The sequence below is a fragment of the Lagopus muta genome, chromosome 23, assembly GCF_023343835.1.
Source record: "Lagopus muta isolate bLagMut1 chromosome 23, bLagMut1 primary, whole genome shotgun sequence".
In the NCBI taxonomy this organism is placed as follows: Eukaryota; Metazoa; Chordata; class Aves; order Galliformes; family Phasianidae; genus Lagopus; species Lagopus muta.
In genome coordinates, this window is record NC_064455.1 from 5,852,369 (window position 1) to 5,875,073 (window position 22,705).

General features: G+C 56.1%; 2 protein-coding genes across 2 annotated transcripts; both read left to right on the plus strand.

The window, feature by feature from the left end:
- Positions 1-1,942: 1,942 nt before the first annotated feature.
- On the plus strand, positions 1,943-9,679 carry MFSD2A (major facilitator superfamily domain containing 2A). The gene is made up of 14 exons (XM_048968736.1): positions 1,943-2,071; positions 2,179-2,301; positions 2,839-2,963; positions 5,678-5,801; positions 5,913-5,991; positions 6,428-6,600; positions 6,695-6,785; positions 7,234-7,355; positions 7,519-7,602; positions 8,199-8,282; positions 8,393-8,505; positions 8,605-8,748; positions 8,822-8,998; positions 9,311-9,679. The coding sequence occupies exons 1-14, from the start codon at positions 1,982-1,984 to the stop codon at positions 9,366-9,368; spliced, it is 1,587 nt and encodes a 528-aa protein (XP_048824693.1). The 5' UTR covers positions 1,943-1,981; the 3' UTR covers positions 9,369-9,679.
- Positions 9,680-10,730: 1,051 nt separating this feature from the next.
- Positions 10,731-22,705, plus strand: CAP1 (cyclase associated actin cytoskeleton regulatory protein 1). Its single transcript, XM_048925561.1, has 14 exons — positions 10,731-10,855; positions 11,143-11,275; positions 15,154-15,265; positions 15,624-15,724; positions 16,276-16,353; positions 17,692-17,835; positions 17,934-18,019; positions 18,522-18,627; positions 18,739-18,916; positions 19,591-19,778; positions 19,967-20,090; positions 20,192-20,274; positions 20,795-20,938; positions 21,315-22,705. Exons 1-14 carry the CDS (start codon positions 10,731-10,733, stop codon positions 21,396-21,398), a joined length of 1,686 nt encoding a protein of 561 aa, XP_048781518.1. The 3' UTR covers positions 21,399-22,705.

The window sequence follows — 22,705 nt, forward strand, 5'->3', positions numbered from 1 at the left end:
TGAGGTGCCATGGGATGGATTTGATCAGGGCAGGACTGCCACGTACCACCATGCAATGTGTCTCCTTTGCCCCCGTGAAGCCATGGGGCCCTTGCAAAATCCTCAGGCCCCACGGGTGCAGGAACACACAAAGCACCACTACCAGAATCATGCTGAGTGCAGCAGGCAGCAAAGTGCAGTAAACGGCGGAAAACTGTCCCTGGTGCCTCCTTATCCCTTCCCAGACCCATTTTGCCCACGTGCAGTGCCAGCAATGCGCTGAGCCTGGAGGTGCCCTGGGGCTGCCCCCAGCAGGGAGCGGCGCTGACACCAACAGCAGCGCTGTCTGGTTTTGGGTGCACTCACACATGCTCAGCTCTGGGCTGTGCCTGACCTGTGATACCGGGACGTACGGGTGGCAGGCAGGAGGCAGAGCCATCACTATCAGTGTGACCCCTTTCCCCTCCCCTGTCCCCATTCCCTGTGACCCCAGGACCAGCACGCGGGTGCCATCCTCAGCGACTGCTTCACAGCTGCGAGTGTCCCCTGGGCATCTGCTTGGCAGAAGGTTTAACATCTTACCCACTCCCTGACATTGCACAACGCCAGGCAGGGAGAAAATCCTCCTAATTCCAGGAAATCTCCAAATCCCGGTCATTCTGCTTCTCCTGCTTCAGATGCACAGCAGGGCTGGGCTGTGCCTCTTTGTGGCCCTTCTGCACAGACTCAGCACAAAGCAAAACTGAGGAGCAGCTCCTCGCACTGTGCCTGAGAGCAGGAGCGCCACCAGGAGCCGAGGAGCTCTCAGGATGGCAGCAGTGGCAGTAGCAGTGCTCAGAGGCTGAGGATGGGATTAATTCCATGCTGGCCCCATCCCGTGGCTCTTCTCAGTGTGATCTTTGCTCCGTGGTGGCCTGAGCAATGCTGGTGGCTGTCACTGCGCTGACATGGCACCAAGGCTTTGTTTTTGCTAGAAGAGACCATTTAAGCTCGCCAAACTCATTACCTTGCATGGGATGCTATCACCAGACGCTGCATCTCAAAGCCCCGTCGTCCTGCAGGCACAGCCCTGGCCCCACGAGTAGCACTGAGGTGCAGCAATAGAGTGCTCTTCCCATCACCTCCTGCTGCTGCCTCTGTCTCACAGCCAGGCCTTCAGGGCACTCTGTGTCCAGAAGGGTTTTAAACAAAGGCCACGCTCCTCACAAAAGAGGGGTTTCACGATTTGGGATTTTAAGAAAATAAACTTCTGACTTTCATGACGACATGAGGACTTGGAATTGCATTCACTGGTTTAGGATAAAGACATCGCATGATGAAATGTCGCATACATCAGAGCGCTCATTTCTATCCCAGTGCTTCCAGTGTACCCTGATAATACGAGCTGCTGCCTTGCTTCTCTGCTGATTACTTCTAAAGCACAGGAATTGGGGTAATTTGAGTCAGAAGAGACTTCTGTAGCCTGCACGGGCTTGTAAAGATTGGGATCATCCCTGTGCCCTGACTTTTTGCCGTCTGCCATCCACAAACCAGGGCCCGCATGGCACAGAGTCAGCAGTGGGGGGACTGGGGGGGCTGAGAGCAGCAGTCGTGCTTCACTGCGGTCCCTTTGACAGAGGGTTGTAGTGGGGCTGCACTGGGGCACAGGGCGCCCTTGGAGCTGATCCCCAGCCGTCAGCAATGGGTGCCTGACATAGGGAGGTGATGGTGGCACAGAGGGATGATGGCAGCATCGGGAGGTGACAGTGACTCCACTGCCCCGAACCCTTGCAGGACAGCACGAAGCTGGCATAGGGGTGTGCGAAGGAATAGGGACAGGGGGGCAGGGGGGCAGGGAAGGTAGGGGGCGGCAGGTGGGAGGCCGGGCTGAGGCTGGGGTCGAAGTGAAGGAGGCGGACGGCAGGGGGCAGGGCGGAGGCAGGAGGCGGGGCGGCAGGAGGCGGGGCGTGCGCGTACAAGGCCGCGCGGGCGGCGGCTCCGCGCCCCATTCATCGCGCGCAGCATGGCTGGGGGCGGCGGTGCGGAGCGCGTCCGTGTTGGGGCCGCGGCTGCGGGGCTGCTGCCGCCTTCCTGCCGCCAGCCCCGCCGCAGGGTGAGCTGCCGTCTCCCTCCCTTCTCCCCGGGGCTTCCCGGGCCCCGCTCGGAGCCGTCCTCGGTTCTCCTCCCTTTCCCCGACCCTGACGCCGCGGGCCATTGCAGGAGAGCCGGGAGCGGCTGTCGGTGTGCAGCAAGCTGTGCTACGCCGTCGGCGGGGCCCCCTACCAGACCACGGGCTGCGCGTTGGGCTTCTTCCTCCAGATCTACCTCCTAGACGTGGCGCAGGTACCGGGACGGGGCGGAGGCGGCGGCTCTCGGTCGGGCTCCGTGTGGGGCGGCGGGATCCGGGTCCCGCGGGGGAGTCGCTGCCGGGCTCCGCATTGGGAGCGCGCGGATCCACGCGTCCCCGCTGCTGAACGGCGAGTCGCGCTGGTGGGACGGCTGCGGGCTCTTGGGGGCTCAGCGAGACGGTCCCGGGGTTCTGTGCCCTCACAGCCCATCTGTGCCTTGAAGGTCCCTTAGAAACAGGAGGGGGCCGGCTTCTTACGCGGTCCGGCAGTGATAGGAGGAGAGTGTGTAGCTTTACACTGAAAGAAAGGAGATTAGGTTAGATATTAAGAAAAAGTTCTTTACTCCGGGGGCAATGAGATGCTGGTACTGCTGCCCAGATGGGTTGTGGGTGCCCTGTCCCTGAAGGCATTCAAGGCTAAGTTGGATGGGGCTCTGGGCAGCCTGAGCTGGTGGGGGGGCAACCTGCCTGTGGTGGGGATTGGAACTGGGTGGATTCCAACCTCAGCCATTCTGTGGTTCTGACTCCTGCAGCTTGATCCATTCTATGCTTCTATCATCCTCTTTGTGGGGCGAGCGTGGGATGCCGTCACAGACCCCATGGTGGGCTTCTTCATCAGCAAGACGCCGTGGACGCGCTTTGGCCGCCTGATGCCATGGTGAGTGCTGCTGATGTCCCTTCCCTATGTGCTGACTGCCGTCAGCTGTGGGTGACCCTTGGATGAGGTTGGCAGGGCAGGATGTGCCCGCAGCCTATTTCATCCAGTGGAGGTGGCAGGTGCCCCAAAAGCCCAGGGTGCTGCCAGAAGCGTTGCTCTGTCTGTGACCCCATTGTATTTAAGCTGTCCCTGGGTGCACCCTGGTGCCACGACACCTGGACGGGCTCCAGCCCCGCAGGAGTGCCCTGTGCCACACGCAGGTGCTGGGTGCAGACTCCTGTGGCAGGCCCCTGTCCGTGGCTAGTGGCAGGAACATGCTGTCTGCAGAGCAGGTGGCATCGCAGTGGGGGGGAAGGGAGGGTGTGCGCAGTGATGTGGGAAGGTGGGATACCAGCTGATGGTCACAAGGATGTGGTGTGAACAGGAAGAGCAGCTGCCACAGCTCCAGGAGTCTGCATGTGGGTGCTGCCCTTGGGAGCGAAGTGCAGAGCAAGGGGAAGTTGGAGGTGTGTGTCTTTGCAGAACCCCAAGGGTTCTGGGCGTGGGCTCAGAGGTGATGTCCATCAACACCTGTCCCTGTGCAGGACAGCGAGCGCCGTGATCTTCAGGAGCAGGATGAGAGCTGTAGGGTGCTAATATCTGAGTGTGGACATGGTGGTGTATCCCTCACCAAAATAACCTGCAGGGTGCTGAAACACAGTGGAGCAAAGGGGGCAGGCTCAGGGGGCTGTGGCACACTGCTTTCCCCTGCAATTACACCCTCTGTTTCCATGGGGGTTTCCGTGAATAGCTGTGGGCAGAGGCAGCTGCCTGGTTAAGCTGGGTTAAATGCATGGCCTGAAATAGTCTCCCTGTAGGCAGCGTGGCGGGTCTGGGGTCTGGAGATTAGCATGGGGCTGGGCAGGATAGCTGTGCTCAGCTGCAGCTCTGCTCTGTAATCTCAGGGTAGGGGTGGGGATGGAGCTGCTGCATTCCTCCGAGTGGCTCTTGCATTGTTAAAATTAGCCATCGCTTTTGTGGCATGGTGGGCCCCTCGGCCTGCAGGTGTTATTTCTGTCTTCAGGGGAAACCGGCAGCCCCCAGCTGCTGCAGCTCTGCTGCTGCGTTGGTTTCCCTGGGCACGGTGACGGCCCTGGGCTGCCGCCTGACCCCCAACCCTCGGTACGCTGTGGTGGGATCCTGGGGGTGAATTTCTGCCAGGCTCTGAAGTGCGTGACGTGGGGCTCTGACTCAAAGCACGAGGCAGCTCCTGCTTCCTTTCAGCTCTTTCTTTGGAAGCCCTTCCTGGCACGCTTCCTCCCAGCAGCTCGTCCACATGCTGCGCTGCTTTCATGCAGCATTTCCCCTCTTTCCGATGACCAAAGTTTCCCCTGACGTGCTGGTGATTGCAGCGTCCCGGCTCCGACCTTCCTCCTCCGGGCAGCGGCCGTTTGCAAACGGTTAAACCGCCGGACTGGGAAGCGAGCACAAAGGAACACGCCATCACTCCCAGCCAATGAGCGCAGCAGCGCGTCACCGGCACCGCGCCCGCGGGTCACTTCCAGTCATTCGCCCCGTGGCCGCGGGGCTCGGCGCCCCATTGCGGAGCCGGAGGCACCCTGGGGGTCCCGCGGGGGTGACGCTCGCCCCGCGTGCACCTGGGTGCCGCAGCAATGCGGCCGCTTCCCGCCGTGCGTGGGGCTGCAGTGAGCGATTCCGACCTTCTCGGCTCACATCTGCGTGGCAGTGAGGGCGCCGGAGAGGAGTGGCTGTGAGCTGGGCTCCCCCTTCCTCCCCCCACCAGGGTGACGTCTGTGCGGAAAAATGTGCGTGTGCTGCGTCCCATGCAGTGTGTCTGCCTGCTTCATCCATGGAGATACGGTTTCTCAATGCTCTCCCCAACTTAAATTTAACTTTGTGTCCTGTATGTCAGCTTGGATGGAAAGATTTCCCTGTCCCCTCATTGCAGACAGCTCTGACCTTGTGTGGCTCCGCCCGGCTCTGCTGGTTTGGTTCCTGAGTACAGCCCCCATTCAGTGTCTTGCGGAGCATAGGGTGCTTGCAAGTCTGCAAGCAAAGACAGAATGAAGTCAAGACACAGTGGGTGGCTTTTCACTGCTGTTTGCCTGTTGGCCAGTTCTGACAGCCAAGTGCCAAGCTCTGGTACTTGAGCAATGCCCCCTCCCTGATCCTGTTGTGCTTTGCACCCCATGTCCTGCTGCACACTGCAGAGCTGCAGGAAGGAGCAGTTGCTGCTGGCTGGGACTCGCCCTGTTCCTGCCAGCTGAGCAGGGGAGACCCTGGGATGAGGGCCTGGTGCTGGCAAGGGCAAGAGGTACGGGCAGGGAACTGCGCTCCTGGCTGCTCTGCAGCCCTTGCCAGGAGGTGCAGAGTGATGGCATCCTGCTGAGCAAGGATCATCCTGCCTGCAGGAAGGGTCGGGGCGGGGAGCTGATGGCAGGAGCAGATCATCCCTTCCATCGCAGCAGGGATGCCTGCTCATGCAGAAGCAGCTTTTTTGCGAAAGTCTGAGTCAGCCCATTCCCCTCCCTGCTGTGAGAGCTGAGGTGCTGCCTGCAGCCCTGTGGCACCCAGTCCAGCAGGGTGGGCCACTTGGGGCAGCTGGGGGTCCCCAGAATCATGGCCCTGGTCCCCGCTGTCCGTACAGCAGTGGGGAGAGCTGGGCCGGTGGAATTAAATTCTGCCTGCAAGACTGACGCTGTGTCCTCCCAAAGGATCATCTTCTCTACCCCATTTGCTGTCATCTCCTACTTCCTCATCTGGTTCGTCCCAGACATCTCCAGGGGCCAAGTGATGTGGTATCTCATCTTCTACTGCATCTTCCAGACCCTTGTGACGGTGAGTCGGGCTCTACCTGCTGGGCCAGCAGGACAGAGCAGGGCAATGGGACCTCTGTCCAGGTCCCGCCAACATTCGCAGCCCTGAGCCCATTCTCTGGTGCTGCTGCAGTGCTTCCACGTGCCCTACTCGGCGCTGACGATGTTCATCAGCAGGGAGCAGAGCGAGAGGGACTCAGCCACTGCCTACCGTAAGTGCTTCTTCCCCTTCCTGCACGGTGCTCAGCTCCTTCGCTGCTGCTCCCGCTGGGGTGTGATCCTCTTGCAGGTGCAGGGAGAGGATTGTTGGGTTGCATCTCCCATCTCTAGGAGTGTTGTTCAGGGCCTGAGCTGCAGCTGGTCCAGGTCTTTCTGTTCCTCTTTCCTATCTCCTCTGGCACGCATTCCTGTTAAGTCTGAGAGCTGTTCGTCAGTCCTCCCTCCCTCTCTGCTATAAAGCAGACAGCACCGTGCCCAAGTGCAGGCATACCTCGCCTCCCATCTTGGTTTTCCAGCAGATGTTCCCTGCATAGCACAGGGCTTTTTTCTCTGGTTTGGGTGGAGCTGTAGGAGAGCTGTGCTGGCTCATCTCTGCTGCTGACAAGGGGAGCAGAGAGCCCCAAGCTCAGCCCCGGTGCGTCTCCCCAGGTATGACGGTTGAGGTGCTGGGCACTGTGCTGGGCACCGCCATCCAGGGCCAGATTGTGGGCAAGGCAGTTGCCCCCTGCATCGAGAACCCCCCCTTCCTGAGTGAGAACAACTTCTCAGCGGCCATAAGGAATGTGAACATGACCCACTACAGCGGCTCGCTGGCAGACACGGTAAACTGAGGGCGCTTGCTGGTTTCTGCTGCTCCCCTGGGCAGCACTGGCTGCCGGGATGAGGCCTTCCCTTATTGCTTCCCCTCTCGCACAGAGAAATGCCTACATGGTCGCAGCGGGGGTCATCGGGGGGCTCTACATCCTCTGTGCTGTCATCCTATCGGTGGGCGTGCGGGAGAAGAGAGGTGAGACGGAGAGGGGCTGTGATGTGTGAGGCTCTTGGAGGAGCTGTGGTCTCATCTGAGGGTCCTGCCCCATAGAGAGGGGCTGAGGAGCTGGGATGGCTCTGCAGAATGGCAGTGCTGTGGGAGGAGGGCACAGCATCTCTGGCTCATCTCACTGTGCTGCCAGAGATAATGTTCCTCTCACTTGGCTTTGGCTGGCTGAGTTTGTGATGCCGGTTTTGGCATCCCAGTGCAAGGTGATATCCAAAGTCCAGGGCTCTGGTCCTGCCCTTCTGTTCTGTACCCAGCTCGGCTTGGGCAAGGCAGTGACCCTCTGAGACTCTGCTGGGGGCTCCTTTCCCCCATTGCCCTTATCCCCCAGGTCCTGTGTGCTGTTCTGCATCAGGTTTGGGTACTTTCCCCAGGGTGCTGTCTGTGGCTCTGATGGTGGGCTCATTCTGCTCCCCAGAGTCCTCTGAGCTGCAGTCAGATGAGCCCGTCTCCTTCTTCCGAGGGCTGAAGCTGGTGATGAACCACGGTGCCTACATCAAACTCATCACCGGCTTCCTCTTCACTTCACTGGCCTTCATGGTGAGGAGGGCTGGGTTGGAAGATGAGCAGGGGCAAACTGGAGCCTGGTGGGCCAGGATCAGTGATCTGGAGCAGAGCGGGGATGTGGATGGAGAGTGGACACTGGTGTCTGTTTGGAGTGCCCAGGGTGTCCTCCCCTGACCACTGTCTGCTCCCTTTGCAGTTGCTGGAGGGCAATTTCGCCCTCTTCTGCACCTACACCTTGGGCTTCCGCAACGAGTTCCAGAACATCCTCCTGGCCATCATGGTGCGTATGGCCCTACTGGACCCCCCCAGGGATGGGATGCACAGAATAGCATCCCATGTTTGAGCTGGGGAGCAAGGGAGGTCAAGGGCTGTGGGGACAGTGACCAAAAGTCCCTTGGGAGCAGAGGAGAGAGAAGGAGTCACAAAAGCGGGGTGGGTTGGCAGGAACAGCAAAGCCTTTGTTCCCACATGAAGGCTGCCAGAGATGGAAGAACAGGAGCCGTGGGGGCCTTTTGTCCAAATCTGGCCACTTATCTCCCTTCCCCCCCTTGAGTAAAGGAGCTCGGTGTTCACTGCCTGGGACAGAACACAACATCTCCTTGGGAGTCCTATGGGATGGGGAGGTCCAAAGTGCCAAGCCCTGCAGAGCCTGGCTCCTGGCTGCAGCGGGGGTGGATCTGGCTCCTTTCCATGTCCACGGCAGGCGGGTCCTTGGCTGGTTGAGGGGAATGGTACTGGGGCGCTCTGCAGTGTCCTTACGTGCCTACTTCAGTCTTGGGAGTGGGTGGCTTGTGAAAGCCTGGGGTGTTGGGTGAGGGGCTGAGACCGATGGGCAGAGCCTGGACAGGCAGTGACCACAAGCCCCCCTTCTCATAGCTGTCAGCCACCCTGACCATCCCCTTCTGGCAGTGGTTCCTCACCCGCTTTGGGAAGAAGACTGCTGTCTACGTGGGCATCTCGGTGAGTGGATGCACAGAGCTGCCTGCTGGGGCCATCACTGGGGAGGATGGGGCTGAGGGCAGCAGCTGAGGGCTCTGGGAGACCAACCCAGCTTCTTTTCCCCCCTGCAGTCTGCTGTCCCCTTCCTCATCATGGTGGTTGTCCTGGACAGTAACCTCGTCATCACCTACATCGTGGCGGTGGCGGCAGGGATCAGCGTGGCAGCTGCCTTCCTTCTGCCCTGGTGAGCAAAGGCCCCGTGCTGAGAGCAGGGCTCGGCTCTGCGGGGCACTCTGTGACCCCTGGGGGTCCCAGTGGGAGATGCTCACCTGTCTCCACACAGGTCCATGCTGCCAGATGTCATAGATGACTTCAAGCTGCAGCACCCTGAATCTCGCGGCCATGAAGCCATCTTCTTCTCCTTCTATGTCTTCTTTACCAAGTTCACCTCTGGGGTATCGCTGGGCATCTCCACGCTCAGCCTGGAGTGAGTGTAGTGGGGACGGCAGCGGGGTGCAGCCTGGCTGCCGTTCTCCCATCTGACGTGTGCTCGTCTGCAGCTTTGCGGGGTACCAAACACGGGGCTGCTCCCAGCCCAGCGAGGTGAACGTCACCCTGAAGCTGCTGGTGTCGGCCGTGCCTGTGGGGCTGATCCTGCTGGGCCTGCTCCTCTTCAAGCTGTACCCCATCGACGAGGAGAAGCGCAGGGAGAACAAGAAGGCCCTGCAGGACCTGAGGTGGGCGTGGGCCCGTGCTGTGAGGCAGCCGCGTCGCGTGCCAGGGCTGTGGGGCCGGGTCGGGCCTGGGCTCGTCGGGCACCATTGGGGCGCGTCTGGGAGCTGTGGGCGGCAGTGAGGAGCGGTGGTTCTGCCAATCCCGGCTGCCAGGGAGGTGGCGTGAAGCGTTGGAGATTGGCACAGAACCGGCCCTGGTTGCTAAAGAGCCGGGCTGGGTCTGCACGTGGTGGCGGTGGCTGTGGGGTTCCCTGCTGGCTGCAGCGGCCCTGTGGGATGGAGGTGGGCCGTGCTTCACACCTTCTTCCCCTGCAGGGAGGAGAGCAACAGCAGCTCGGAGTCGGACTCCACAGAGCTGGCCAACATCGTGTGACCCGCAGCTCGCCCGCCTGCAGCACGGTGGGGCCAGGGGCCGCGGGCTGCCCGTAGTGTACATTACACAGATGGACCCGCGCAGCTGGAGCTGCCGTTCCCTGGCCCGGCAGAGCGCAGCCCCCTTCCGCGGCGGGGCCGGGCCATGGTAGTGTACATTACACTGTGACCGTGCCAAGGGCAGCTCACTGCTGCGCTCTGTACATACGACACTAAGTCAGGAAGCTGTTCTGTTTGTTTGGTTGGGTTTTTTTATATAGATGATTAACTTAATGGTGTAAATATTAAACTTTGCTATTTGTATATAATGAACTGGGAGTGAATTTGAGGACCTGTTAGTATTGATTCACATGAAAGTGGGGGGACTTGCAGAGCTGCGTGGAGGAGCTGAGTGGCACCCGCAGCCGTACCTCACAGCCCTGCTCCTTGCACAGTGCCTGTGCTACAGCAGACCAACAAAGGCACCATTATTTTCTCCCTTTCAAGAGGAGGGGGAGGGAGGTGGAGGGAGGAATGACACTGAGGTGCTGCTGGGGGAGAGCGCGAGCACTGTGCTGGAAACAGGAACAGCAGCTGCCAAGCAGGGGGAAATGGAACGCAATGGTGGGTGATACTCAACACTTCTTCCCCAGGCAGAGCTCTCAGCAAGTGCTGATCTGTGCAGATATTTATACTGTGTGCTCATATTCACCTCTTCCGTGAGAGCTCTGCTCCCTGGGAGCACTGTGCTCCTATGGAAGGGGCTGCAGCCTGGGGTGGGAGCCGGCAGCAGGGCTGTGCAGCTCTGTGCTGTCCCTAGAGCACTGTGCTGTGGCTGCCATTTGAAGCGTGTTTGTCAAACGAACTGAGCCGGGTCAAAGCCGAAGTCCCTTACAGAGGGCTCACTTTTGTTCCACTTCCAGCTATAAAGGATGGGAATAAGAATGGAGCATTAAGAAATAGGAACGAGAACACGGGCTGGGGGGGTTGCATGTGCACCCAGTGCTGCTTGGGCCCAGTGGAAGCGCAGCGACCTCAGCAGGGGAAAACGAGCTGAGCTGCCTATCGCTGCTGCCTGAGGCTGTGAAATCGCTGCTGCCTTTTCTTTCTCAGATTTCGGACACAAAACAGTGGCATTTCACTCCCCACCTCCTCTTCTCTGCCTCTGTGGGGTTCGTAGGGAGGTTCCGTTCAGGCTCTGCATGCAGCTGAAGGGGCTAAAAGCACTGTCAGCTTGAGCCCGTGCCCGGACATTCCTTGCTGAGTGCATCTCTTCTATTCGGGACTTTTAAGAAAGGAGATGGGGGGAAATGAGCGCAGGAACTGACAGCACCGCCCGGGCTGAGCTCCAGCACCGCAGTGAAGGCCATGTCGTGCAGCGGTGATGACGGCGTGCGGAAACGCTCCGACACGGGAGATGATCGCGGAGCGGCTGCGCTGCAGGGACCGAGGGAGGTCACGCTCCCCTCTGCAAACAGCCTCGCACACAAAGGCTGCCGCCGCGTTTCGGTGGGCTGCTGTTAATGATTTACGGACGGCCCCGCGCTGCCGACACCGTGTCGCGACGGAGCGGAGCTCCCATTCGCTCTGCCCCAGAACGAGACGCCGGCAGGGCGCGGGGCAGCGGCACGGACCGGCACCAGGGGGCAGCACGGCCGCCGCCCTCCGAGCCGCGCCCGCCGCAACAGCGGCCCACGAGACCCCGCCCCGAGCGGGAACCCCGCCCCCAAAGAAGCCCCTCCCTATTGGGGCTCCGCCCCTCCTGTCTTCCCCCTCCCCCTCTCATCCAATCGCAGGCCGCCGACGCCCAAGGCTCCTCCCCTCTCCGCGCGCCGCGCCGGGCCGTGCGCACTTCCGGTGCGCGGGGCGGGGGCCGGAAGCAGCGGGTGCGGGGGGTGCTGGGCGGCGGCGGCAGCGGGGCAGCGGGAGGTGAGTGCGGCGGATCCGCAGTGTCGCCACAGCCGGGGTCGCGGGGTGCTGCGGGCCGGGCGCTCTGCGAGGCGTGGCAGGAGCGTCAGGGCAGCGCTCTCTCGGCCGCGGCGGCGCTGTATCGCCGGTGGGGGCGGGCGGCCGCGGCGGGGATCCGCGCGGCTCCCCGGCCGCCCCCTGTGGCGAGACTCGGCCGTTCCGCGCTGCCCGCTCCGCCCGCCGCCCTCGGCCCCGGGGCGCTGCTCGCGGGGGGCGCAGGGCGGGGCTCGGCGCGGGCGCCGCTCCTCAGCACTGCGGGACGGCCGCACCGCCGCTCCCCTCCTTTCCCCTCCTTTCCCCTCTCCTCCTCAGCGCTCCCTGCCCGGCGCGGAGCCTTCTCCGCGTCCCCGGGGAGTTCGGGGCACCGCGGCTGCCCCCGTCCCGTGGCGCGTCCCGTCTGTAACGAGTTCGGGAGAATTTGTTATTTGGCAGAGCTCAGATCGGCTCAGGTGAATTCTTCGAGGCAGTTTTGGTTTCCTGGACGCGGCAGATCGCAGCCGCCAGCGGTGGGCACCCGGGCTTCGGCGCTGCCAACAGGTGCTGCTGTGTGGCCGCGGGGAGCTCCGTGCTCATCGGCCACCGGCGGGCTGCGCCCCGCGGCGCTGAAAAGAGGGCCTTCCTTTCTGAGCTGAACCGTTTTAGGAAAAAAAAAATTATTTGGTCTTTTGGAAGATATAAACGCTGGAAGTCATCTGGCAGCTGATCCCCTGAGATATTCCAGTGTCAGCCCAGAATAAGCTGTGGTATGTTCCTAATTTAGTTCTCCCATCTTTACATCTCTGCCTGCAGAGCAGGAAGTAGCTGATGCAAACGTGTTGCTGACAGCGTTCCGTTGTGCTGCACCGAGGCGTGGGCTGGGCTCTGTTCTGGAGCTGCAGTTTGCGGCTCCATCAGACTGGGGCTGTGGCAGTTTGGTGTCTGCTGTTCCTCTGAGCGCCTGCTGGATGCCGGGGACGCGCTGACCCCGGGATGGTCTCTAAACAGGAAACTCCTCTTTAGGGTTTGTGGTGTAGGATTGGCTGTGTTGTTTTTACAAGAAAGAAAACTCGTCCCTTTATTGCTCCAATTGCTTTATAAAGTGGTCTTGTTGATGAGAGCTTGCATGCTGTGCAGAGTGCTCAAACCTGTGTTCCCAAGTCTGCGAGGAAGTAAAGATTAGCTAATAAATTAACCAAACATGCTGTGTAGATTAGTAGGCATTCTGCACCAGGGTGAAATGCACAAGCGTTTGCTGAGAGTCCGTAGCTTCCGCTCCATTGGTAATCAAAGTTCAATTGAATTTAAACAAGACGTGGATTTAAGGCCTGCATTGCAGCCCCAGCAGGAAGGGCTTCAGCTGAACTCTGCTGCCGTCGCTGCACTCTGGCCCTGCGTGGCACAGCTCTGGGGCCTTTCCCTTTTCTGGGCATGGTACAGCGCAGAGCAGAAATGACTCAGATGTGATCAGTTCTCAGCTTCCTCTTTGAGGAAGGCTGGTGGCATCCCGCTGTGCGTTCTGAGAGCTGTGAAGTCAGTTTGTCGCTTACTGACAAGTTCCTCTGCATTCCCAATGGCCAATAGTTAAATTGCTGTTCAGGTGCTGCCCAGGCAGGTCTATTTGTGATCTTTTTTTCCCCTCTGTAAACGTTGCCTTCTCTGAATTGCATGTTCTGGCTACTGATATCCATTAGGCTCTTGTCTGTGGAGCTGAACCTTTTTATTTTATCCAGGCTGGGTTTGTAGATCAAAAGAGCATCTACAGAGCACAGTGGGGGTGAGGCAGGATGGCTGTGTGAGGAGTGATGGTGTAGCTGCCTGCTCTAGCACTTGTGCTGCCTGCACGTAGCTCTCACCTCCCAGACCCTTTACCAAATGACTTCTCTTCCAAGTTGCTTTAATGCTGCCCACTAAAGAAATGGAAGTGATTTTACCATCTGCCAGGCAGTTTCAGGTCTGCAGAGCTGGCACTGAGTGCTATGGGCTCGTGGCTTCCCATCAGGGAGACCCAGCCGAGGTGCAGGACGGATGTGCCTAATGGCAGGAACCAGGACTTCGAGGAACACTCTTTCTAAGGGGCCTTAAGCCCAACAGAGTATCTGGAATTTACACTCTACACCCTGTGCAACAGTGCGTTTTATTGCTGGGACAGGAACTGCTCTCCATCTGGACTTACTGGTCGTAATCCCGATTTGAATTGCAGTTTGAGACTGGGTAATGGGGCTGATCAGATTAGAGCCTGGTGTGGAATGTGGTGGGGATCAAGGGTGCAGAATTGCAGCTTTGTGCACCCAGCACTCCGTGAACCTGTTGTCCTTCCTGATGCCCCTGTGTTGCGTGCCTGTGTCCTGCTGTGCTCAAGGCATGGGAGAGCTTCCTTAGTGGTGACTTTTTGGGGAAAAAAAGCTCCTCTTTAAGCTTGCAAGAGTGGGGACAGGCCTTGCTGCTGTCTGCACTCCCACTTGTAGACGTGAACCCGGTTCTGGATGCATCCTGCTGCAGCAGGGTGCTGGTGGTCCTGCGGTCAGGATTTCTGCATCATACCGAGTTAAAAAAAGAAGTATTCGTTACTGCCAGCTGTGGGTGACCGCCCACAAGTGTCAGCCTGTCTAAACTTGATGCATCTGGAAGCCCTCCAGAGGCTGCTGACCAGTTTGATGCAGGGCGGCCACCCCGGCTTGCTGCTGTGCGGGCAGAACGCTGCTGCCTCCTCTCGGAGCTCACTGCTGTCGCAGGCAGGCAGCTGAGGGGTGAGAATGGCCACAGTTGATCTCCGACCGAAGCTTGTGAGCAGAAGCAAAGCAGTGTTAGAACTGCAGGTTTGGGCTCCGAGGATCTGGTCTCAGCTGGCGAGCGCAGTTGGATAGCGCTGCCTTCCTGTTGGGCTGGGGAGAGCCTTCCTCAGGCAGGGCTGAGCAGAAGGAAGCCTGTTCTGGCCACAGCGGTGATTCACATTGTAAAATATTTTGACAGAGTGGTGATAAGATAAAAACACGGTTGCTGAATTGCTATTCCCTCCCTGCGTTCCCTGGGCATTAGTGTGCTCTGAGGGTGACTTGCTATGCTCCTCCATGCAGAGTCTTTACAAAGCAGAAATTAATGGAAAGCTCGTATTACACTTCAGACTCCTCCAGATGAGAAGCCTCAGGTGATTTATGTGCCTAAGTCACTTTCCTGTGCAGTGCTTGCAGAGTAGATGCTGCAGTTCAGATGCCAAAGCCTTTGGTGGGAGCACAAACAGGGGCACATTGTTGTGGAAGCAGTTCTGCCATCTCAGCAGTTGCAGCTGCTCGCCTCGGTGCTGCCAGGGCAGCTCGTGCCACACGCTGACACTGTGCAGCAGCGATGCAGGAGCTGTAAGTGCTCTGTGGAGGCGTTCAGGGCTCCAGGAGGTCCCTGTGGACGCATTAGTAGAATTGAAACCCCGAGGAGCTACAGACTCCTTCTGGTAAGCAGTCATACTTGATTTGATTTGCTGTGAATGGGACTTTGGCCAATAATCAGTTGCACTGAGATTCTGCACAGACATTTGCTTTATTGGGTGGTGTCAGTGCAAGGCTGGAAGGTGTAAGCTTTAATATCCTTATAAGGTTAGCAGGCTTGTGCAGTGGAACAGGAACAATTTAGCCATTAAGGAGTGACTGTGGCAATATAAAGCAGCCACGTGCATGTCCATTGCATAATCTGAAATCCCTGCTGATGTGAGAGTCTGTCTGTCACCGGGACGCAGCGCAGGTAGAAATTCTTCTGGAGCTGGGAGGGTTTGTCTCACAGGATCGCAGGCTGCTGCTAAGCCTTTCTGACACTCGGTGTAGGATTCTGTACCATCAGAGGACGTGAATCACTGTGGTCTGTCTGTGCAGGCTGAGGACATCGCAGCAATGGAGCGGCTGGTGGAACGGCTGGAGAGGGCCGTGGAGCGCCTGGAGACCGTGTGCCAAGGGCCTGGCATGTGTGGAGATGGCTCTTCCCCGGGTGAGTCTCGTGGCTTCCGGAGCACCTGCTGAGCACCAGCGCGGCGCCGGGCCTCAGTGGGATGTGCTGCAGAGCGGGCGGTGCCCTGGGGTGCGAGCAGGGGCTGCTGCAGGAGCTGGGGTGTGAGAGGAAGCGAGTTTCATGGAGCGTACTGCGCAAGTGCACAGAGCTGTGGTTGCCATCCGGCCCCGACGGCAGCTTCCTGTGGCTGCAGCACTTCCCCTGCCTGTGCCCAGCTGCGCGTTGGGCTGCAGCCACCGCCTTCGCAACTCCGAAAAGTTCGGCTGCAGTGGGTGGGAGTGCAGCGGTTGTGGGAGCTCTGTGTGCCATGTGCTGATATCTGTGCTGTTCTCTGCAGGAGTGGCTCAGTACGTGCAGGCTTTCGATGCCATTCTGTCTGGCCCAGTAGCTGAATACATCACCATCAGCAAAGAAGTTGGCGGGGATGTGCAGAAGCATGTAAGGAATCTTTTTCTTCTCCCTCCGTTACTTAGCACTGTGTTGTCAGATGTTAGTCACCCTGAGGATGCGAGACAGTTGCCCAGATAACCTCTGGTGGATTGTCACCCACACACGAGATGAATACAATACTGTCTGAACTCTCTGGGTGCTGAGAACCTGGCTCTCCTCACAGGCCTTGGTCTGGGCTCGTAGGATGCCTGTGCGTTGCCCACCCAGAGAGCTGCACAGTTCTCATCAGCTTTCCCTGAAGATAGCTGTCTTCAAAGATGTGTTATCAAATTGAAGAACAGATTATGCGTGCCTTCAAATCAGAAGAAGGGCAGAGGGTTGATCTGGCCTAGGCTACGACATGATTTTTGTGTGTGGAGAAAATTATGGCAGCTCTGTGAATCACTAGATCACTAACACCTTATCTCCTTATGCTTCCCAGTGTTTAGGACACCATAACTGCCTTGTAAACTAAAAGGAAGGGACGGCATGAGCTCAAATGACTGGCAGTGTTATGCTGGAGAAAATGGAAGCTCTCTCATGTTTCTCTTTATTCTCAGGCTGAGATGGTTCATGCAGGTTTGATGACCGAGAGGTCCCTTTTGGTGACAGCATCTCAACATCAACAGCCATCAGAGGTAAGTCTGGCAAATCACACCTTGCATGCCCTTACCTGAGAGCACGGGATGCCTGCAGTTGTAGGGAAAGCTGGGACATTCCAGTTCCTCCAAAAGAGGAACCAGAGGAAGACCGGAGACTCCTGGATCAATAAGGCAGGAGTTGCTGAAGGTGTGAACTGTTGTGGGTGCTCACTGGTACTGGGCAGAATTCTGAAGGCTGATTTGTGGAGCTACAGAACGGGCGTTTTGCAGAGATGCAAAGAGATCCGTAGCTGTCAGAGCAGCACTGGATATCATCTCTCTGCTTCTGCCCCTCTCAGGTTTCATCTGAGCACCAACACCGTGACAATCACTGTTCCCCAAGATGCAAACCAGACAAGAGCTGTAGTGGGGTCTCAGTAGTGTGCTTTTCATTATGTGATGCTTCAGGCATGAAGCTCCTGAAGTAGAAAAGACACTTGTCTCTCTTGGATGTTTTCTGAATAAAAGCTTGGCTTTTAGGATTGATTTCTCCTTAGCAAGTAATTTAACACTTTTCTCTAGACTGCTAGCTCTCAGGAGGATGCATGAGTGAGAATTTGATTCTGAGTGCATTGGCTTTTCCTTTTTGGGAACTGTTTTTCCCAAGCAACAGGATCCCACCTTGCTTTTCTTTGCAGTTGTTATCTGGCTCAGTCATAGCTTCTTCTGTTACATTGTGATAGCTGTGGTACTTTTCCAGTCACTGTAAAATATAATGGAAAATGTGTAATTGACTGCTCTACTCTGACCTCAGAGATCTTGTAAACACTTGCATTCAGTGCTCCAGGTGAACAGCATACAGAAACTGTCCTTATCATTCAAGTATTGAAGGCTGGGATTAACTTGAGAAGTAACTTGAATTCTGAAGTTGGCAGGATGAGTTGAGAATCTTATGTGACTCCTATCGTAATGCAGGCTGTAAATCTCAAACTGCAAAAGCCTGCACAGCACCTTTCTGTAAGGGTTTTTGAAGGAGAAGAAACATCTGACAAACTGTCTTAGAACAAAAGAGCACTGGAAAGGCAATGCTATTTCTGTCCTTGTTACTAACAGCTTTGTCAGTGTTTCTTGGGTTGCACATGAGTCACAGTTCTTGGCGTACTCCCATAGTACCAATCCAGTGGGGAGCAATGACTTCAGCCCTGGAGAAGCTGGGCTGTGGGACCACACTCGGCTCGTGGGAGGGCCAGACCTGGGCAGGGCTGCGGCCACAGCTTAGGCCCGCTGGTCTTCCTCTGGATGAGAGTCATCTCAGCAGAGCCACTCACAAAGGCATGCAACTCTTCCAGAACAGCACCGATGTTCACAATTGTTACTGTCCCTCTTGCCTTGCAGAATGTGTTTTCAACGCTTCTGAAACCGATTTCAGAGCAAATCCAGATGGTGCAGAATTTAAGGGAGAAGAACCGAGGCAGCAAACAGTTCAATCACTTATCAGCAGTCAGTGAGAGCATCCCAGCCCTGGGCTGGGTGGCCATGGTAAGAAATGCAGGGAAGTGGGCTGGTGGGAAGAGTCTGGCTGCTTGGTGAGTCAGCTGCCTCAGCTGCTTCATACCAAGATGTTCATTCTTCTTTAGTCTCCAAAGCCTGGTCCTTATGTAAAGGAAATGACTGATGCTGCCATGTTTTACACCAACCGTATCCTTAAGGAGTACAAGGATGTGTAAGTTCATCTCTTCTCTTAAAAGCATCTCTGAAAACAGCTAGCAGGGCATGCAGGGCCTGTGCCGGTAGCTAACAGAGCTACCCTGATCTTTAATTCGTTCTTTTTTAAAGGTGGGCTGTATTTATAAAACCTCACCTAGCTGTTCATTCCTAATCCTCACAGTTGGGAGTCCTTGCATTCAGATTGCAGCCCTGTCCTGCTATTCTTGTCTCAGCATCATCTGGTGGCTGGACTGTTTCTCAGGGAACAAGTCTTGTCTCGGGTATGGGTCTTGTCAGAGTCATCAGACCCCTCAGTTTAAATGGGTTACAGTGCAGAGCAGGCCTGCAGCCTTTGGCCTGCAAGTGCAAGATGAATAGTGAGGCTAGAACTCAGTGCTGGAGATGTGAGACCGCAGTGCTGGTCCAGCTGAGGCAGATATGTAATGATCTGTCTATAGTCCTTGAGCTGTGATGGCAAATGCACCTGCTGCCTCCGCATGACCTCCTTGTGTCCTCAGAGATAAGAAGCAAGTGGACTGGGTAAAGGCCTACCTGCGTATCTGGAGCGAGCTGCAGGCCTACATCAAGGAGTACCACACCACGGGGCTGACCTGGAGCAAAACGGTAACTGCTGAGCAGGCCTGCGGGCGCCTCTTGAGAGAGCGCTACTGGAGTACTGCAGTCCTGCAGCAGGTTGAGTTGGTGCGATGCCTTTCCTCCTGCTGCCTCTTGCAGGGTCCTGTGGCAACAGAAGGGGCCAAAGCGCCATCCGTGCCCCCCGCTGCAGCGGCTCCGCCTCCCCCCGGCCCTCCTCCCCCCCCTGCTCCCTCCCACCCCAGCTCTGGTGCGGACGACTCTGCGACCCGATCTGCGCTCTTCGCCCAGATCAATCGGGGAGAGGGCATCACGTCGGGTAAGTGGCGCAGCAGGCGATCTGGGGGAGGGGGGCAGCCTCGGGCCAGAATGCCGTGCTGAGCGGCTACAGGACTGCCTTTTTGCTGCCATCCCTGACTGTACCTGCTTTTAGAAAGCAGGCTCCCCAGAACAAAAGAGCATCTGGTCTGAGAGAGGCTGGCAGCCAAGAGCAGCCCTGAGGCAATTCACAAGGACAAAGGAGGTCCATCTGAGCTGGTGTTCTCAGCCTCATCTGTCAGGTGTAGGCAGAGATTAATCGCTGGCTGGGGTGGAGATGGGGAGTTCTTTAGTTGCATGTCCTCCTCGAGTACAAAAGATGTGATCTCGTACTTGTTCAGATCTGCACAAAACTTACCCTCTTCATACGTTACCTGGTTAACATTCAGGACAGATGTGGAACAAAGGTAAGGTGCTTGGCTCAAGGCTTTTTCCAGCTACAGAGCAGAACAGTGAGGGCCTCCTGGTTCTGCAGTACTTCCTCATTAGCATCGCTTGCATCCGTGTTTCTGGCTTCCTCTTTCACTTGTTTACCATTTGTGCTTGGGCTTCAGCCCAACCTCAGGAGCTACTTTCGTTCTGAAAAAATGTTATTGTATTGACCACTGCTGTCTGGTGTTTGTGAAACTGCATTACTGGAGGAAAGCTGGAGCTCAGGCCAGATTTCTTTTGCAGGCTTAAGACATGTTTCAGATGATATGAAGACCCACAAGAATCCAGCACTGAAGAACCAAGGAGGTCCTATAAGAAGTGGACCCAAGCCTTTCACTTCTTCCAAACCAGCTTGTAGTGTTAATCCCTCCCAAAAAACCTCTCCAAAGCAACCTGCATTGCTAGAATTAGAAGGCAAAAAGTGGAGAGTGGTGAGTGCGTGGCATCAGTGTGAGGGTTGGTGGGATGGGAGCTTTGCAGCAGGGGAGGAGAGTCTCCTTTCTTGTAAGAGGCATTAGCCTGATACATGCAGTTTGCTTTTAAGGGAGCTCCACTGTCGTGCTGTGCTGATGAGTTGGTCTGCATTCTAAAAATAAGGTGCATTTCCCTGCCTTTCCAGGAAAACCAGGAAAACGCCACTAACCTGGTAATCAGTGACACAGAACTGAAGCAGGTAGCATATGTTTTCAAGTGCACAAATAGTACACTCCAGATCAAAGGCAAGATCAATTCCATCACCCTTGGTAAGTAGAGCAACCCTGAAAACTGTATTTTTGCATGGTGTTTTGTTTGCAGGTTAGATCTCTAAAACCTTTCTGTGAGCTACCCTGTCTTATCTTTGCAGATAACTGCAAGAAGCTAGGTCTGGTGTTTGATGATGTGGTGGGCATCGTAGAGATAATAAACAGCAGGGACATCAAAGTTCAGGTGAGTGTCGATGCCCTGCTCTCTGCCTGCAGTGCAACTGCTGCGCAGGGTGCCGGTAGCATCTGCCTCTGGGGGAAGCTGGATTTCTGGAATAACAACAGGCATCTGTGAAAAGACTGGGAAAAAAAGCACCCGTCCTACTGCTGTGCAGCTGAGGCTGCCCCATCTTCAGGAAAGGGCTGAACTGTGCCTCACTGAGCTGCTTCAGGGACTGAGATAAAAGCCTATGTGAGGTGGGCAGCAGGGCCAGCAAGCCGAAGGAGGAGGTCAGCAGTAGAATCTACTCTGATGCCACTTTTGATGTTGGATCCAGGGCGAGCAACTTGCCCAGTCTTCCATTTGGTTTTGTTGTCAAGAGATCAGAACAAGAAATAACCTTAAATTTTTGCCAGTGGTGGAAGTCCTTGAGTTCAGTGTGTCTGTGGGGGGCAGAGGGGGCAAACCTTTCCCTTGAGGACAAGGGCCAGGAGCAGGGCTGCCCTGCTCACGATCCTCAGCGGCTCCTTTGCTTGCTCCGTAGGTAATGGGTAAAGTGCCAACGATCTCCATCAACAAAACAGACGGTTGCCACGTGTATCTGAGCAAGAACTCCCTAGACTGCGAAATCGTCAGTGCCAAGTCATCAGAGATGAACGTCCTTATTCCCGCCGAGGGCGGTGACTTTGTAAGTGCTGGTTTGGACCTCGGCTGAGGGGCGCCGCGCGATTCTTGCTCTGAGGCCCACGGGAACGGCCCACAAGGGGCCACAGTTGGGATGAGCCTGGAGGGACGGTTCTGGAGTTGCCATTCTAATGCTAGGCTTGGAGGTTGTGAATGACAATTAGATGCTAAAATCAGCAAATGGGGCTGTTTCTCTTTACAGTGACTGTGTTGTGAGATCTGCTTCTTCCTCAGGATCGTGGGGGGGACAGAACGGGAGGTGTTTGTTGGTACAAGAGGGGATGTAACACATACATTAAAGTTCCTAAAACAACAGGAGCAGTTACCAGACTTGGTCATAAACAGACTCGTGACAACAGATTTCTGTTCTTACTCTCCAGACTGAATTCCCTGTCCCAGAACAGTTCAAGACAGTGTGGAACGGTCAGAAGCTGGTTACCACTGTGACAGAAATTGCTGGCTAAGCAGAATGGCTCCAAGGCTCGTGCCCTCCCTGGCTCTGCTGTGGGACAAATCTGCTTTCAGATGATTCTCTTAGATTTCTCGTACCTTTCTGCTCTCAAACTGCTTTTCTACCCGAGAGACACGGCTACCTGCCATCACTGAAATACCTCTGGCTGGGATTTGGTATAGGTGACGGGCCAGGTGTTGTCCACATCTATTAGCAGGAAGGTTTATTTCCCCCCTCCCTTGTCTGATCTAACTGCACCAATTAATCATGTCAGATTTTGGGTGAATTCAAAGCCAGTACTGGCAGCTGGCTTTCAGAGTGTTGTTCGGTTTCTTTTTTTTTTGTATTGCCTTCAGGCAAATTGATCCTGTGAGAGGAGTGTTGTTCCCTTTTTAACAAATGATGTCTGTTGGGGTCCAGAAGTACACGGTTGCTATTGCAAATATCTGAAGAAGGTCCTGGAAGCTGCCCATTCCAGCTCTTTATACTAACCAGTGGCATTACAGGACTTGGGAATGGCTTTGTTGGACCAAAGGCTGAGGACTTGGACCATAGCATTCCACCCCGATTTCCCTTTCATCATTCCTATTAGCTCAGTGTGTTTCTGATTGTGCCATGACAGGAGGCTTTCTATTAATCAGTGCCACAGGAAGACTGCGGAGAACTAACTGCGTTTTTCCCCTCCAGCAGTCTTGCTGGTAATTTGGAGCTGAGCATCTCTTCCCATGAGCCCTCCACCTTCTCAAGGGAGGCTTTGTTCCAGGGCTTCCTGCTCTGAGCAGCTGAACTCAGGTTCAGTCTTCCAGACAGCTCTGAACCTGTTCCTCCTGCAGAGGAAAGGTCTCCTTCATTCCAGGGTCAGTAGTGCAGTATTGTAAATTGCCCAAGTGGGATCAAATCAGTTCATTGCTCTCTTCCTCATCTGCAATCAGTCACCAGAGGTGAATCTTCTCAGACTCCCCTTTCCCCCGTTGCTTGGCTTTTTATTTTGATGGAAGCTTGTAGCCTCTGTTCTGTAGCACTGGAACAGAGAGCTGCAGCTAAGACATAGTACTGTATTGACCCATAAAGGGAGCTGCACATGCTTTGACCTTCATTTTTCCAATGCCTCGGGTGGCATAAGCATATCTTAAATGCATTTCCTCTGTAAAGTGTCAATGTTTCTTTCTCTAGGACAAGACTTACAAAAATATGCAATTTTTTATTTTAAGACTGTCCTGTGACTTGTACTCGTCTTCTCCTGAGGCTTGTGGAAAAAAACCTTTCTTATGTACGTAAGATTATACAGAAGATAGAATAAAGTTAATGCCAACTTGCTCA

What these genes read in the sequence shown, in the direction of transcription:
- CAP1 (XM_048925561.1), top strand. Translation starts at nt 10,731, where the DNA reads ATGACGGCGTGCGGAAACGCTCCGACACGGGAGATGATCGCGGAGCGG. An exon ending in CTTAAGGAGTACAAGGATGT is followed by an intron (nt 18,020 to 18,521) that starts GTAAGTTCATCT and finishes TTGTGTCCTCAG; the next exon opens with AGATAAGAAGCAAGTGGACT. An exon ending in GGCTGACCTGGAGCAAAACG is followed by an intron (nt 18,628 to 18,738) that starts GTAACTGCTGAG and finishes TGCCTCTTGCAG; the next exon opens with GGTCCTGTGGCAACAGAAGG.
- MFSD2A (XM_048968736.1), top strand. Translation starts at nt 1,982, where the DNA reads ATGGCTGGGGGCGGCGGTGCGGAGCGCGTCCGTGTTGGGGCCGCGGCT. An exon ending in GGGCGTGCGGGAGAAGAGAG is followed by an intron (nt 6,786 to 7,233) that starts GTGAGACGGAGA and finishes TCTGCTCCCCAG; the next exon opens with AGTCCTCTGAGCTGCAGTCA. An exon ending in CTGTCTACGTGGGCATCTCG is followed by an intron (nt 8,283 to 8,392) that starts GTGAGTGGATGC and finishes TCCCCCCTGCAG; the next exon opens with TCTGCTGTCCCCTTCCTCAT.